General features: G+C 49.6%; 1 protein-coding gene across 11 annotated transcripts in view; it reads right to left on the bottom strand.

Annotated features, from left to right (window-relative positions):
- Nucleotides 1–1,407: 1,407 nt before the first annotated feature.
- PPIP5K1 (diphosphoinositol pentakisphosphate kinase 1) overlaps nt 1,408–14,390 on the bottom strand; it is a 52,575-nt gene continuing 39,592 nt past the window's right edge. For 7 of the 11 annotated variants that reach the window (XM_076348228.1, XM_076348226.1, XM_076348227.1 and 4 more), the window contains 4 exons: nt 12,159–12,338; nt 4,993–5,130; nt 4,446–4,559; nt 1,408–3,190 (listed from right to left, as the gene is read on the bottom strand). In XM_076348228.1, coding sequence (XP_076204343.1) covers nt 2,502–3,190; nt 4,446–4,559; nt 4,993–5,130; nt 12,159–12,338 — 1,121 coding nt within the window. In that variant the 3' untranslated portion in view covers nt 1,408–2,501. The remainder of the gene's footprint in view (nt 3,191–4,445; nt 4,560–4,992; nt 5,131–12,158; nt 12,339–14,390) is intronic. The other 4 variants (XM_076348232.1, XM_076348234.1, XM_076348236.1 and 1 more) reach the window with 1 other exon arrangement.

Here is a 14,390-nt window from a genome sequence, read left to right as displayed (position 1 = left end):
GCGCTGCCACAGCACTTGTGCTGCCCCTGCCAAGCCATGGAAGCCCAAGGACACTGCAGCCAGTAGCCGCTTTCTCTGGGGGAAAGGGTTCCCGACTACAAAGTGCCCTCCTGGCTCCCCTGGCACCCAGAGTCCAGTCTGTCTCCTGTGCTGCTTGGCAGGATGGCGGGAGGGCAGCTGGCACTGAGAGCATCCCCTGGCTGTTTTCTTGCAATGCAGGGGGAGCAGACAGGCAGGAGATCTGCCGGGCATTTGTACACGGCAAAGCCATCCCACCAGCAGGCTCCAGGGCCCTAGAAGCGACGAGCTCCCAGCTGTGTGGGGGTGAGCACCTGAGAGCCAGGCCCTCACCCCACAAGACCCTGCTCCATGACCTGCTCGTGCCACCGCTGAAGGAGCTGTGCCCCACTCAGCAATGACAGCTTGCGGCAGGTGATGCTGGGTCCATCACAGCAACCACCCTGCCCAGGCCTGGGCCATGGTCTCCGCTCCGTGGGTGCAGAGGTGGGCGCTGCCCCCCCCAAACAGAAACACGCAAATCCAGGCAGGAGACGCAGCTCTTGTGTCCGGCAGGGACCCTGCTGCTGGAGCAGCGGTGCTGGCGGTGGCAGGTGCCACGCACTACTGACCCTGGGAGGATGCGGGCAGGACAGCAGGATCAGGGGCGCGGGCATTACCCGAGGGGTGCAAGTGGGATCTAGTGCTGCCCTGCCTCCCGCGTTCCCGCAGCCAGCTCTTGGGGCAGGGGCACGCTGCAGGCCCACGGCCTCGGCCTGACAGGCACTGGCCAGGGTATCTGTTCTTCCAGGTCTTTAATGCAGGGTTGCCAATGAAAGCCAGAGGGCTTCCTTACAGCACCAGGCGGGCCCTTCTCCCAGACCCCGGCACACAGCCGTACAAGAGCAGGCTGGCACAGCCCTGCGGAAGCGGGGGGCCAGGCTTCCTCCTAGCAGAGTGCTGCACTGGAGGCAGCTGTACGACTGCTGCATTTCAAGTGCAAGTAAACATGACCTTTCTTAAATACCCAAACTGGCAGCTAGGGATTATCAGGCATGAAGAAGAAGACACAGTACCCAGGACGTGCTTGGAACGGATGAGAAGGTGTGCACCAAGTGAAAGGAGCCGAACACACTGCCTCAGTGTCTTCGTTCTACCACAAACTGCCCTGGGACCTGGGAAGCCAGGACCTCATCCCCAGTATGACCAGTTCTTCTGTGGAGGAAAAAAGAGGTGTGTGGCCTTCTTGAGCAAAGCCCCATGCCTGTGCACTCACTTCAGTTGTGACTTCAGCCACAGTTCCTCTTCCAGCACGGCGGTGAACGACCAGGGCTTGCTGTCCCAGGCACCTGCAAGCTCTAGCACACACACACTGCTGTGCAAGTCAGCATCAGAGACAGAGAGACGCCGGACCCACAGCATAGATTTACTGTGAACACACATCATCACAACACAGTGCGGAGATCTTTGGGCACAGCTTCACAAAAACACAGATCCTAGCTACAGACAAACACATAGACTTGTTCATAAATACAGGAGGCGCAGGAGGCACAGCCCTGGCCTGCACTTAGGATGCGGCAGGGACACCCGTGTCAATCTTGCCCTCAGGCTTGTGCTCACAAGTCATTTACATAAATATGTATTAAATACTTTTCATTTTATATATAATAAAGATTTCTCCTTATTGGTTTCTAATAATCCTGATTTGTTCAAATAGCAGTTTCTTTTAATTTCTGTCACCAAGACTTCAGAGCTGTACCCTGCCTGACCCTTGGGGACTAGAAAAAAAACCCGTGTGTGTCTTCCCTGCCCACCTCTCTCAGGCTGGATCCCCAGGCTCCCGCCTGCCTGCCCCAGCCCAGCAGGAAAACATTCAAGACCACGCCAAAGAGACGTTTTCTTGCAAGTGGCAGTCTTGAACCTGATCCCCTCATTACTCTCCTTCCCACACTCATTCAGAATGCTTTCTGCTTCTCCTAGTCTTCCTGCCATGGACTCTCCAGACCTGTTTTTGGTGGCCAGTGGTGGGAATTGAGAGAGGAAGAAGGAAGGAACAGAGAGGAGGTTGGTGGTTGTGATGGATCCGATTATTTTGGGCCCAGAATGCCTTTCTCTGAAGGCTATGGGCCAAAAAATCTCAAGGGAGCATCTGTCCCCTTTGGACTTACCACCCCAAAAGCCTTGGCTGTACCAATCCTCTAACTCTGCTGTCCCAGCGAGCATCCAGCCCTTGGGACACCAATGCAGCCCCATGTCCCTGCTCCATGGAGGTGCCATGCCAGTACCAAGACTGCATTTGTTGTTCAAGGCAGATGGGGCATTGTCTTTTGCCAAATGGCAAAGAGCTGGCTTGTGGAGGAGCAGAGCAGACTCTTCCACACCCCAGAGTCCTGTGGCCTTGGGACATGGCTTGTGCTGTGGACAGCCAGCTGCATGAGGTGCTGTGCATGCAGCTGGGCTGCCTCCAGGCTAGAAGCGCTTGCGGTGTGCTGTCCAGTGAGCCGCTAATTCCGCTGATCCTCCTGACACAGCGGCTGCAGCTCCTCCACGCTTTTCTCAGGAGACAGTGGCTGGCACAGGTGACCAGACAGAAGCTGGCCTGACAGAGCACTGTCCCCCAGCAGCTCCTTGCCCATATGCTCCGTGTCCAACACCTCTCCCACCAGCTCCTCTTCACAGGGCACCAAGATCTCCTTGGGCAGCCCTGACTGATCCAGGCCAGTCATTCCCCCTGTATACCCCTCACCTGGCTTCACTCTCTCCCCAGCCAGCCTTATATCAGACCCTGCACCACACTTTGGGTTCCCTGTGTTACTTGGCTCTAACATTCTCCCAGCTGAGTCTTCTTCATCCAGCTCCACCATGCTCTTCTCCTCTGGGTTAGAGTCCTCCTCCGCCAGCTCCTTCTTGCACAGCTCCAGGACCCTGCCTGGCTCTGGGCCCTGGTTCCAGGTCAGGGTCTCTGGGGCACTTGGCTCCACCACTGACAACCCAGACATCCCCACCTCCATGTCAAGCCCTCTGCCTGGAGGCTGTCTCTCTCCTTGCTCAGGGGACTGGCTAGTCAGCTGCTCCTCACTTTTCGGGGGACTGATGGAAAGTTTCTCAGTGAAGCTGAAACGAGTGCAGTTGTCCACAGATGTTGGGGAGGATGGGCCTGCACTGGAGACGGTACTGGAGGGGCCACTGCTGTCTGCAAAGAGGAAGAAAAATCTTAAACATTTAGCTGATATTTTCCCAGCCCAAAGCCTGGGCAGACCCAAGCTGCTGCAGTCCCACAGTTCTACAACCAATGGGTGAGGGTCATCTACATGCCATGCAACCTGGCAAGGGCCTGCAGCTGCTCTTAGGTGTGTTTCTGGCAGCTCAGCTGATGAAAACCTAAGCACAAACACCACACTTACATCTTGTCATACCGTGCTATGTTGGCATATAGCCAAGAGTGGATTCTGTTGTCATTATAGAGCAAAATGTGAAATGTGATGTTGGGCTTTGAGCTGAAAATCAGTTTCTTTCATTCCCTCATTATTACGGAACACTCTCAGCTTCAACTTTGCTCCTCTTGGTTTCTGACACACACAATCACTGAATGTTGAGCTAGAGTCACCATTGGAAGAAGAAATATTGCTTCTCCATTAATGCTTATTCTTGCCTTATATTGTACAATAAGCAAAACTAGAGAACAGATCTGGATTATATCTAATCCAATAAGGGGGGGAAGATTAAACAACTGTTTTCAGTCAGATCAGTTCCCTGACCTTGCTGCCTACACAGACACACACGACTCCTGGCACAAGGAGTATACAGCCAGGAGAAGAGTAGGACTGCTCTTTCAGTGGCAACCTTGACCTGTGTTATTAAGGCACTTGCTGTGCAACTGTTGGCTAACCCTTTCCCCGCCAAGCGCCAGTCAGATCTACAAAGGGGACTAACAGTCACGAGCTCTGCAGAGATTGTGACAAGTGAGTCCCAGGAGCTGCAGAAAAGCCTGTAAGTGAAGAACTAAACGATCGGCTGTCCTATACGGAGCTCTGGGTGAGGCATGTACATGGCTGATTAGGAAAGGAAGGCATTTCCACATGCCAACACTGAGTTGGCCATGTGTCATGGAGAATCACAAAACTTGAGATGAAAATGAAGTGCATTCAGGCCCTCCATGTCCCAGTGCACAAAGCAGAGGATGTCTGGAGAGACAGCATCCATCCAACAGTAGAAGTCCCCATGATATACAATACTACGGAGAGTCCCTTTTTGCATCTTTCTTTGGAAGCTTTTTCACAGGGCATATGGCTACTTTCCCTTTTACCTATTTCCCCTTTCTGTTTCTGTTCCTTCAAGGGCAGAGCATAGAAACCCTGAGCACCAATACTTGCTTCCACCATTTGGCACCCTTTACTTCCCTCCCTCACCACCACGTTCACCCCTGATCAAGAAGGGAGCACACTCACACCAAGGGGGCTTATCCGAACGCTGGCGCAGTGGCAAAGAGGATGATGACAGGATTCGCTGGGACATAAAGGGGTCTCCTGGTATGTGGCTGCCAATCATTGAATCAAACAAAGCTTCAAGAAAAAAAATACACAGATCAGTAATATTCAGACAGACATAAAAGAATGGCTCATAGCCCAGCAGCCACGAGCAGGCACTCCGGGAAGTGTTCAAGAACAGTGCAAATTCAGAGCCATGCCTGTCCCTCAGCTCCTGGGAATCTGAGGCTAAGATTTACCAAGCTGGAGTTTGTATCCATGTCACCGTACTTATCAGCCACAGACAGACCTGACTGATTATTTGTCTCTCAAGTAAGCGGCCTAGGATGGCTCTGAGCTGGATCCCATAGCTCACTCCTGGGCTAGAACACCCTGGAACAGGTTTCAGAGACTGCGCTTATTGCCAGTCCTGTCAGGCTGATCTGTCCCGATAATGTAAAAGACCAAAAGGTCTCCTTGCCTCGTCTCTGTTCTGGCTTACCCAGAGACAAGCCCACCTCACCAGTACCTGCGGTAGACTGGACATGCGATTCGCTGCAACTCCTGCACACAGCCGTCAGGAACTCATTGACCTGTCGCAAAGAGAGGGAGTTGTGCAGGGTCTCCAGGGGATAAATGGTGGGAACCATGGAACAGCCTTCAAAACCTGGAAAGAAACCCAATCAGAAAATGAATAGAGCAAACAGCAACCTAAATCCATGCAGGACCACTCATGGCTGAAGGAGCTGGGCAGTCTGGGAATCAAACAACAGGCACACTCAGGCCTAAGGTCACCTCTTCTAGGCCAAGAAAATCGCCACTAGGCAATCACATGCAATCACAGACCTGAAAGCAAGCATCCAGGCACACGCAGAAGGAGGGGGAAGAGGGAGAAACGTATCTAGCAGCAGCCGTGTTTGCTGCAAAGCCTGTGACCCTTTTGCTAAAATATACGGTTATGATGGAGAACTTGGCACAGTGCCCCACACTTTACAGAAGCTAAACAGAATTTGAGTGAAGTCAACAGAATTCCCATGAAGGGACTCCCACCACTAGTGACACCCCAGCCGGGGACACAGTCCACCCTCTCCCCATCAGCGAGGTAGTGCACACTGCTACAAATGCAGGGAGTGGCAGAACCTCCCTCTCTCACAGCAGACCCTCCGGTGTACACCTGACGGACTGTCTCCCAAGGAAGGGCTGGGCAACACTTTGAATTATTTGTCCCCTTAACAAGACTTCACGGCCAGCAAACCCAGAGCTAGTAGAAACAGGTATCTCAACGTTTAACAGACACTTGCTCAGAGCTAAGCTGCATCACAACCATTCACAATAAATTTTTTGCTACTCAAGCCAGTGGAGTATTACGGCAAAGCATCTTCCTCTTCATCCAAGCTTCTTGGCAATGCTTTGTGGCACCAAGCCAATCTGAAACTGTCAGAGGAGCAAGGAAGAAACAAATGAGTCTCTGGGCATATGGGAATGAGGCCTCCTCCTGCTCTGCACCTCTTGAGTTTAAAGGCCTCTAAACTTCTTAAACTTAGGCTTCCCATTCTGTGACTCCCTAGCTCCCTGTAAGGAGCTCAAAAAGACCCTGGGAAGGCACTGGGTTCCTGCAGAGAAGGAAAATTATTTTGAAATGCAAAAAGTACAACAGCTCTTGAGGCATTACTGTGTCAGGATTGCTGCCCAGCACACTGGCAGGCTAAAACTGATCTCTGCAGCTTGATAGCACCTAAGGAGAAGACCTAGAGCACCTGGATTATCTGCTAAGTGTAGTCATTGTTCCAATCACCTCCAGTCTGTGCTCCAATCTGCTCACCTAACCCAGTTCTGCAAGAGGCAAGGAGCATGAGCCAGCAGATGGTATTTAGAGTGAATCCACATGCAATATGAGGAGGCTGCAGACCAGATCATCACCAGTTTGCAGTGCTGCAGAGACATTCACTGCCACCACAGCTACTGGAGATAAAACCCTCCAGACAGTCCAGAGAGGTTACCTATGCCACAAGGGGCCTACACACATCAATTCAAGACATGAAGGATAACAAATCCTTGGCTAGGATGAAGGAATGTAAGACACCAGAAGAATACCATACTCTTCTGTCCCTTGCTGAGAAGTCCTTAGAGTGGAAGAGCTGAATAAGGAAGAGTATCTGTTCATTATTTTCTCATAGGCATTCCGGGAGACAGAGCTCAAGGAAAAGGGTGAGGGCAAGACTTAATGAACAGCCATGTGGAGATGGTTGTGGAGCAGCGTAGTATGAGGCTAATGTCATTTCACAACAGAATCTGGTTTAAGAGGGGCCAAAATTGGCTCAGCTCTTGGGGTCTCCAAAGAAAAGGGAAGAAGTTTGAATATAACATAGGGCAAAGCAACGTAGTTACAAGATACACTGGAGGCACTGATGGGGATCTGAGTGCTTGGGCACTCCTCTAATAAAATGAGGAAATGAAAGGTCCAGTGTCAAAGGAAACATGGAACTCTGACAATGCTACTGATGTGAAATGATACACCTATATCCCCGAAGTGCCAAATGCCTGCTCACACAGCTCTGCTCAGCACTATGTCATTTAACCGGTTTCAAGCAAGTAGAGAAAAAGGCAAAAGTTTCCCTTCTCAAGGTGAAGCACTACTATTTTTAAGGAATCCCTCTCATTTGTATATGGCAGCCCACTTCCCTGCACACCTCCCTTGACCTGCTTAGCTGCTGTGGGGAGGCCAACAACGGCAGTTTCATGCCACCACAGTAGAGCCAAAGCAGAAGTTACCGCTACAGACCATAATCCTTATGTGTATTGCAGCAGCAGCCAGAGTCCCCAGTGAAGGCTCTGACCACTGCTGCACCACACAGATTTAGCAAAGAACCAACATCTTAGGGAAATAAAGCATGAGTGCAAACCACAGGAACCTTTCCAGCCTGACAGTCACCCAGTGCTGACCGCTCGGCTACTGCTGATGCTTCCTCAAACTCTTTTCCTGGGGCCTGCAGGGCAGGAGTCTGTGATGTGGACAACGGCACAAGAAATTAGACAGAATTCCATTCATTTTGTACCGAAGTCAAACAGCAGTCCACAGAAGAACAAGTTTCATTTTTCATTTCATTCAGGTTTGACTACGCTAGCTGCATTAGGGGTGCAGAGGGCAATCTGCTTCCTCCACAGTGAGGCCTGCCCTGCAGGGAGAGGCATATGGCGGGGGTCTGCAGACCAGAGTAGCTAAAAATGAATCCCAAAGTCAACTGTAATCTTCTCCAGGCAAGGAGTACAGCGTGGTTATGTCTCCAAAATCTTTGTTCAGTAAAATAGGAAGAAACCATCTGTTAGAGTAAAGAAAACAAGATTTGGTTATGGGAAAAACCTTAAGATACACAAGGCAGAGGAATCTGCTGAGTATGTATTATTTTGGATGTCCAAGGAGACTGCATGTGATGTGGGGGAGCAGCTATGGTGGAATCTCCACTCTGAACCAATAATGCAGCAGCATCCTGACACAGCAGCAGAGAGAATGGTACTGCCTGAAGAGCCATTCTGCAAGTGAGAGCACCAGAGGTACAATCCAGCTAGAGGATTAGAAGTCCTGTTTTGGCTCTCCCAGGCATGCTGATGCCAAAGCTGAAGGCCCACTCATGTTACAGCTGAGTTAATTATGTTCCAGTTTGAGCTCTTCTCCCCGGAGCTTCACGTTCTTGGCATGTGCACACTTTACTGCACACTGTCAGAGAGTCTACTCGGTGTAATCACAGCTTATGAAGAAGTCTTCCAGACGTTCAAGGAGGGAGTGACTGTCTCCTTAGACTAAGACTGTTTCAGAGCTGCCTAGTACCGACACACAACACTTCATAAGAGTATTAAGAAGGTGATTTGGGTGTAAGAACCCTTTTGCAGAGATCACCTAGCACACTATACCATATAAAGCAAACGGAGACCTGCACCTGTCTCACGTCTTCCATCTAAACCAGAGAATCCCAGGTTTCTAGGAGACTCCAGCAGGCAGTAGGAACACACAGATACAACTCTTGTGAACAGCTGCCTTTTAGCAGATGAACTCAAAGAAAGAGTCAAGAAGTGCCTCCTTTTTACCTGGACTACACAATGATGAATTCTGAAATAGCCAACACCTGCTTTATGATTACATGGCTTGAACGGCAAGCAAATACATTACAGATCTCTGAGTGAACCCTGTATGCTGTGTTACCCCACTGCTCTTTCACTGCAGATGTAATGGGTACTTTCATCCATTTAGCTATCTCTCCTTCAGTCACCCTGAAGTCTGAAAGAAAATTCAACCAAAGGCGTTAGCAGCAGAACTAAAATAAACAGATTTTTATACTGGGAAAAGGGAAGAACAAGGGGGAAAACAAGACCTTGAATTCATTTGCATCTTCTTGATGACCCAGTCTAAACCCTCAAGAGGAAGTCAATACCATTTCATTAAGAGGAAGCATCTAATTTGAATCAAGGTAACACAAAGTTTCCTAAATTCTATGTATGTCCCAGAGAGACAAGAAGAAAGCTTACTGTGTAATATGAGTTGGGAAAGTTTGAGTTTATATGGAACACATGCACTCCCCGGAATGAAACCAGTCTTGGTGTGATTATCCCTCAGAGCTGGTAATTCAGCAGATCACCTGGGAGCCAGCAGACTTCCTGGCTAGTGAGCATGACAAGGAGCAGTCTTCAAGTAGTCCAAATGGCATGTTCCTCAGCTTTACTAAGATTGAGCTGAGGTCCCAAATACGGCAAGCTTCTCTACTAGCAGAGTGGGCTTGTTAAAAGAGAGAATGTACTTGCTGCTGCAGCAGGCTGGCAAGTAGAAAGCAGCCAAACTGCTGTCAGCCAACAGACAAAGACAGAGGGCAAGGAAGACTCAGGTGAGAAGTCTTTCTGGTCCAAAGCAATCCTTTTTGTGTATTATAATTTTGCCTGAGAGTTCTGAACATTACTACACACAATTTGATTAGCAGAAGTCGCCGAGTTACTACCCAGCTCTCCAGTTGTGAACTCTACATTGGAGCGGAGAGGGTACCTGTTCCTTTCTAATGGAGATCCTGAAAGCAACAGGCAGACCAATGGCACCTGGCACACCCCCAAAAGGTCTGTAACGCCAAAGGTCTGTATGCCAGCTCTTCTGGAGTAAAGAAGCACTTGCCCAGTCTGAGCACAGATTCTGAAGGGCATGGGAGAAAGCACACTCAGCAAGTTCCTCTCCAACGTGCTTGGTCAGTCCAGCCTTATTTTGTTGGGAGCACTCCAATATGCCACACGTATATTTGCATGTGTTTATATATGCATACACAATATGTACATGAACTAGGATTTTTGCTAACCGGCCTTTCTAAATTTAAGCCTGTACAGCCAGCCTGAAGATCTATCCTAGTTCAGCACCTCTCTGCCCACAGTGCCAGAAGTGGCTACGAATGAAGGGGTACGAGACTAGACAGCATGTAGTGACTCTTCCCCCAAGCAGTCCCCCAAACTCCAGTGACCTGCAGCTCAGAACTGCTCTGAACCTGATGTGTCTCATCCATATTCTCCAGTCTCCCCTTGAACTCAGTTAAGCTCCTAACACCCCCATGTACTGTGGTGAGGACTTTCACTCTGCACGGAAAAAATCACTTCTGTCTGAAGCTGCCTCTACTCACTCCACTAGAAACCTCCTAGCTCCTGTACTGCAACATTGAACTGCGGATCCCCACCACCCCTCTCCAGGCCACTCCGACCACTATCACAAACATCTTTCCCAGACTGCAAATTTCTACCTTTCCCACATGATCCCAAGTGGTGATGGTCAGATCAGAGCCCACCATTTTATATATGAATTTGGGGCTGTTTCCCCTTATTATTTAAATTTATTTACACTGAACATCACCTGCTGTTTTACTGCCCGCTCATTATCACAGGGTCATTCTCTGTTTCTTCACAGCTGACCTTTGGCTTCAGTACCACTGTAATTCATTACCAACATGAACTTACTTCACTCTTCTTTTTCCCAGCTATGACCACACAGATAAGCACAGGTTCCCAGACAGATTGCTTCAGAGCTGATCTTTCCAACTATGGATGCCAACTGCACACTTTTAACTCCTTGATTCTATCTTTTAATTCATGTTTTCTTTGTGTGGATAGAAGTACGGTTGAAAGCCAAGAAAGAGAGGATAGGAGTATGTAGTTTTCACAAGCTGGGGAAGTTGGGCTGTCAGCTACAGAGACCGGAGAAACGTCTGCTCTGAGAAGAACCCCAGCAGGAATCCCAAGCATGCTAATTAACTGTGGGCTTGATGACAGACTGAGAAAACAGCAAGAAAGAACTCACTGATTGCAGAGATCTGATTTCCACACAGGAAGGCTGCTACGCTGAGGTACGTAACGCATATGTTTGGCTGCATTAGGGCAGGCTGCACAACCCAGCACCATGCTGCAATATTTGGCATATCGCTGCCCAAAGCACTGAGTTCATTTCCTCTCCCTACCGGAGCTCACAGGAGATGGCTGAGATCTGCAGCAGGAGAAGCTCAGCTTTGGCTTTGGAGCAGTCTGCTGTGTTCCAGCATCTCTTCCCTTGAAGCAATTTTGCTCCTCTTTAGTATTTGTTGCTAGGAGACCGAGGATTGTCCTAATTATATATGAAAAGTAACTGCCATCTCCAAATTGCCTACTTGACAGAAAGGGCTATATCAAGAAAAAACAGACTGTAAAAGAAAAATTCTCTTTTCCAGGCTATGAAAATGCTTGATCCTGTTGCTTCACTACATGAAAAACTATACTGTCTCTGCCCCTTCCACCTGTGGGTCTGAATGAAAAAGGAGGTCCATGCATCACACCACACAGCTCAGCAAGCCACATGCACCAAGCAGGTTTTATGGTGCAAGGTAAACACTAGCAGCTGCGCCTCTCAGAGAGGAATCTTTCTACTTGTCTTAGAAGCACTGAGACCTCAGTGCATCAGACTTCCCATCTGTGCCAGAGGCTGACAAATACCAGAGAAACAGTAGCAAGCTTTGATTTATAACATCTAGATTCAATACTGAAATTGCCTACCTCTTCCCACCAGACACACGACACGCTGCAAAGGTCCTAACGGGCAGAACAGATGCCATGCAATGCAGCCACAGAAGCTCAGTTTCTACCCTGTCTCTCTAGATGGGGTCTCTCGAGAAACAACACAATCCCAGAAGCACTCACTTCCCCAAAATTTCCACAGCAAGTTCACTCTGCATGTGACCAGCTGCAGCGCCTCCTTAATCTTCTTTCTTCCCATACTCTTACTATTCACTTTGGTTCCTCTGTTAATAATGGGACACCTTGCAGCACCCCACTGAGACCTGCACAGGGGTATCGTGTCAGCAGGGCGTCACACTGGTAGGAGCTCAGCACCTAACCTGAAGGAAGCTTAAGGGCTTACCCTGGCTAAAGGAAGGAGGCAACGAACAATTGCCAAAGATGGAAAGAGCACAGTTACAGCCACACGAAGAGCACCGGCTCCATGTGGAAAGGCTACTGCCTAAGGCTCCAAAACTGCCGGGTGCCAACAGCCCACACAGCTTGCTGCAGCAGCAGCCCAGAGATTTAAGGGATGCGGTGAGGGAAATGCTTTCCTTTTTAGAAGCAAAGCATACTTTGCATTCTCAAGCAGACAGTGGTCCCTGCTCAGCTACAAGAGCACAGGACCAAGGCAGCTGCAGCGTGCAGTACCGTAAAGACACTCCAAGTCATCCTGCCCTGAGATCAGCCAGCTCCTGAAGAGGCGCAGGTGGTAGGAGCACTGCTGGAGGTGATGGGCTAGAGTGGCATCCAGGGAGATGTTCCGGCTCGTGGTACAGTCAGAGGAAAAACGGCGCAGCAACTGGGCAACGTGGTGGTGCTCAAACGCATCTGGAGGAAAGGGGGCCATAGAGAGTGAGAGGAGAGGGGCAGGTGCAGCTGGGGACAGAGAAATTGTGGAGATGTGGGGATGGAGCTGCCAGCACCAGCGCCGCTGGGTGGGAAAAACCCACACCACACACTGAAGCCCAATCCCTCCCGCAGCAAGCAGGTCAGGAATACCCTTAGATCTACACACCCCCAGTCACATTGCAGCAGGCCAGCCTCCCACCCAGCCCAGCCTTTGCCAAACACAGCTGCAGTGCAGGGGCAGTCCCTGAGCAGCAAGGTTTCATCTTTGTAAGTTGAAGTCTGACAAGCGAATATATTTTAGGACACGTTCCAAGTCCAGTACAGTTCAGGTCAGGCCCACACTCGCCCTCCCCCAACTGAGACATCGACTGCCAACAGAGCGTTCGAGTCCTGCATCCAAACACAGCCAGCCACCTCAGCACATGGAAGAGAGCAAATGGCCCAGCATCAAACAACTGGAGGCTGTGGAAGGGACGCTGGGGGACAGCAGGGTTTGACTGAGAGCATAATGCTTAGAGTGTGGAAGAACAGAGGGGGCACAGAATTGCTGACCTCCCCTCTCTAGACTCTCAGAACAGCCCTGTGCAATCTTCTGTGATGTCCTTGCATGACTGACAAGATAGTAGCATGCAGGCATGTCTTCTCATCCATGTATACAGCCTCAGGACTCATGTCACGCTCCCAAGACTCACAAGACCAGGGCATAAAGCATCTGGCCTGATGCTGTGCTTGGCCACTGCTCTGGTTCACCCATCCCATTTCACCACACAGAGGCAGCTCTTCAGAAACAAAATCCAGATTCAGAGCTGTGAATAGCTTTTGCATCCTCAGGCAAGTGGTTCATGTGTCTAAACATCCTGCTAAAACCAGTGCCAAGCCTAGACCAAATATGCCTAACTTCAAGCTCACACCTGCTGGACCTCTGTCTTTGTTTTCTTGATTAAGGAGCACTTTGCCATTAGAAATATTCATTGGGTTCTTGGGAAAAACCTGATGCCCAGTTTCACTTTATTGTGTTTGGGGTGGGGGCAGTTGCTTTACAGTGTGGCTTAGGAAAGACTGGTGATTGGTACAAGTTTTGCTGGCAAGATAGAACGACACATCCTGCTGACATACACCACGTGAGCTCAGATGGCATCCAGACATACAAACAAATCAAGCAGTTGGCCACTCTGGGAAAAACAAAACCAAGCAAACACAGAAAATAGGTTCCCTTCAGATATTTGAAACAATAAAGCCACATTTAGCTGCCCCTTCCCCTTCATCTTTCCCAAAACTTTGGTCTTCATAACAGTCTTCTGAATTTCTTTCATCTTCCAGACACAAAGCACAATTTCTTCATATTTACTAAGCAACAAGATTGCAGAAGCAGCCTTGATCACAGAAGACAGAAATACTTAACCTGTTATCTTTCAGTGATCTGCTTTGGTTCTAACCTGTCTCAACAGCAGGAGCCATGAGGTAGGAGTGGTGCTGTGAAACAAACCTTTTCAAAAGTTTCTGTGCAAGACTTGGATAATAAACACTAGTTCAAGGCACCTGCTACCACAGAGCTAATGGTCTTTAACCTCAAAAGACTCACAGTTCGGGTGTTAGGTTAGTAGCAATATGAAGCAGAGATAGTGAGCCAACAGAAGCACTGTCAGACATCCTTCTTTACCCAGCCTCTTCATAGCTACTAGCATGACAGGAGTGAAGCAGGTTACATCACCCTGGGTGGCATGGTGCCGATCCCCTCCTACCTCAGGAAGGCGGCAGGCCCAAGCCAGCATTGTCCACCAACAGCAGATGAGGGAAAGTTCTGGAGAGATACCATTCCCAGGATAACGTCTGCAGGAAAGGTGAGCCTACTCCCACCAACACCACCATGCTTGGAGTAACCAAGGGACCACCCTAACAGACAAGTTTGCAAATAGGAAGCCATGAGGTTACCAGTACTCCTCAGACGACTGTGCTGAGGAATACCATCCACAGAGGGAATGCTGTTAGCACCTCCTTCTCTCCCACCTAGCACCTCCTTCTCCCCCACCC

This window comes from Aptenodytes patagonicus, chromosome 10 (assembly GCF_965638725.1).
Source record: "Aptenodytes patagonicus chromosome 10, bAptPat1.pri.cur, whole genome shotgun sequence".
In the NCBI taxonomy this organism is placed as follows: domain Eukaryota; kingdom Metazoa; phylum Chordata; class Aves; order Sphenisciformes; family Spheniscidae; genus Aptenodytes; species Aptenodytes patagonicus.
The sequence above is the reverse complement of the archived record's forward strand: the minus strand, read 5'-3'. Positions and strand labels throughout refer to the sequence as shown.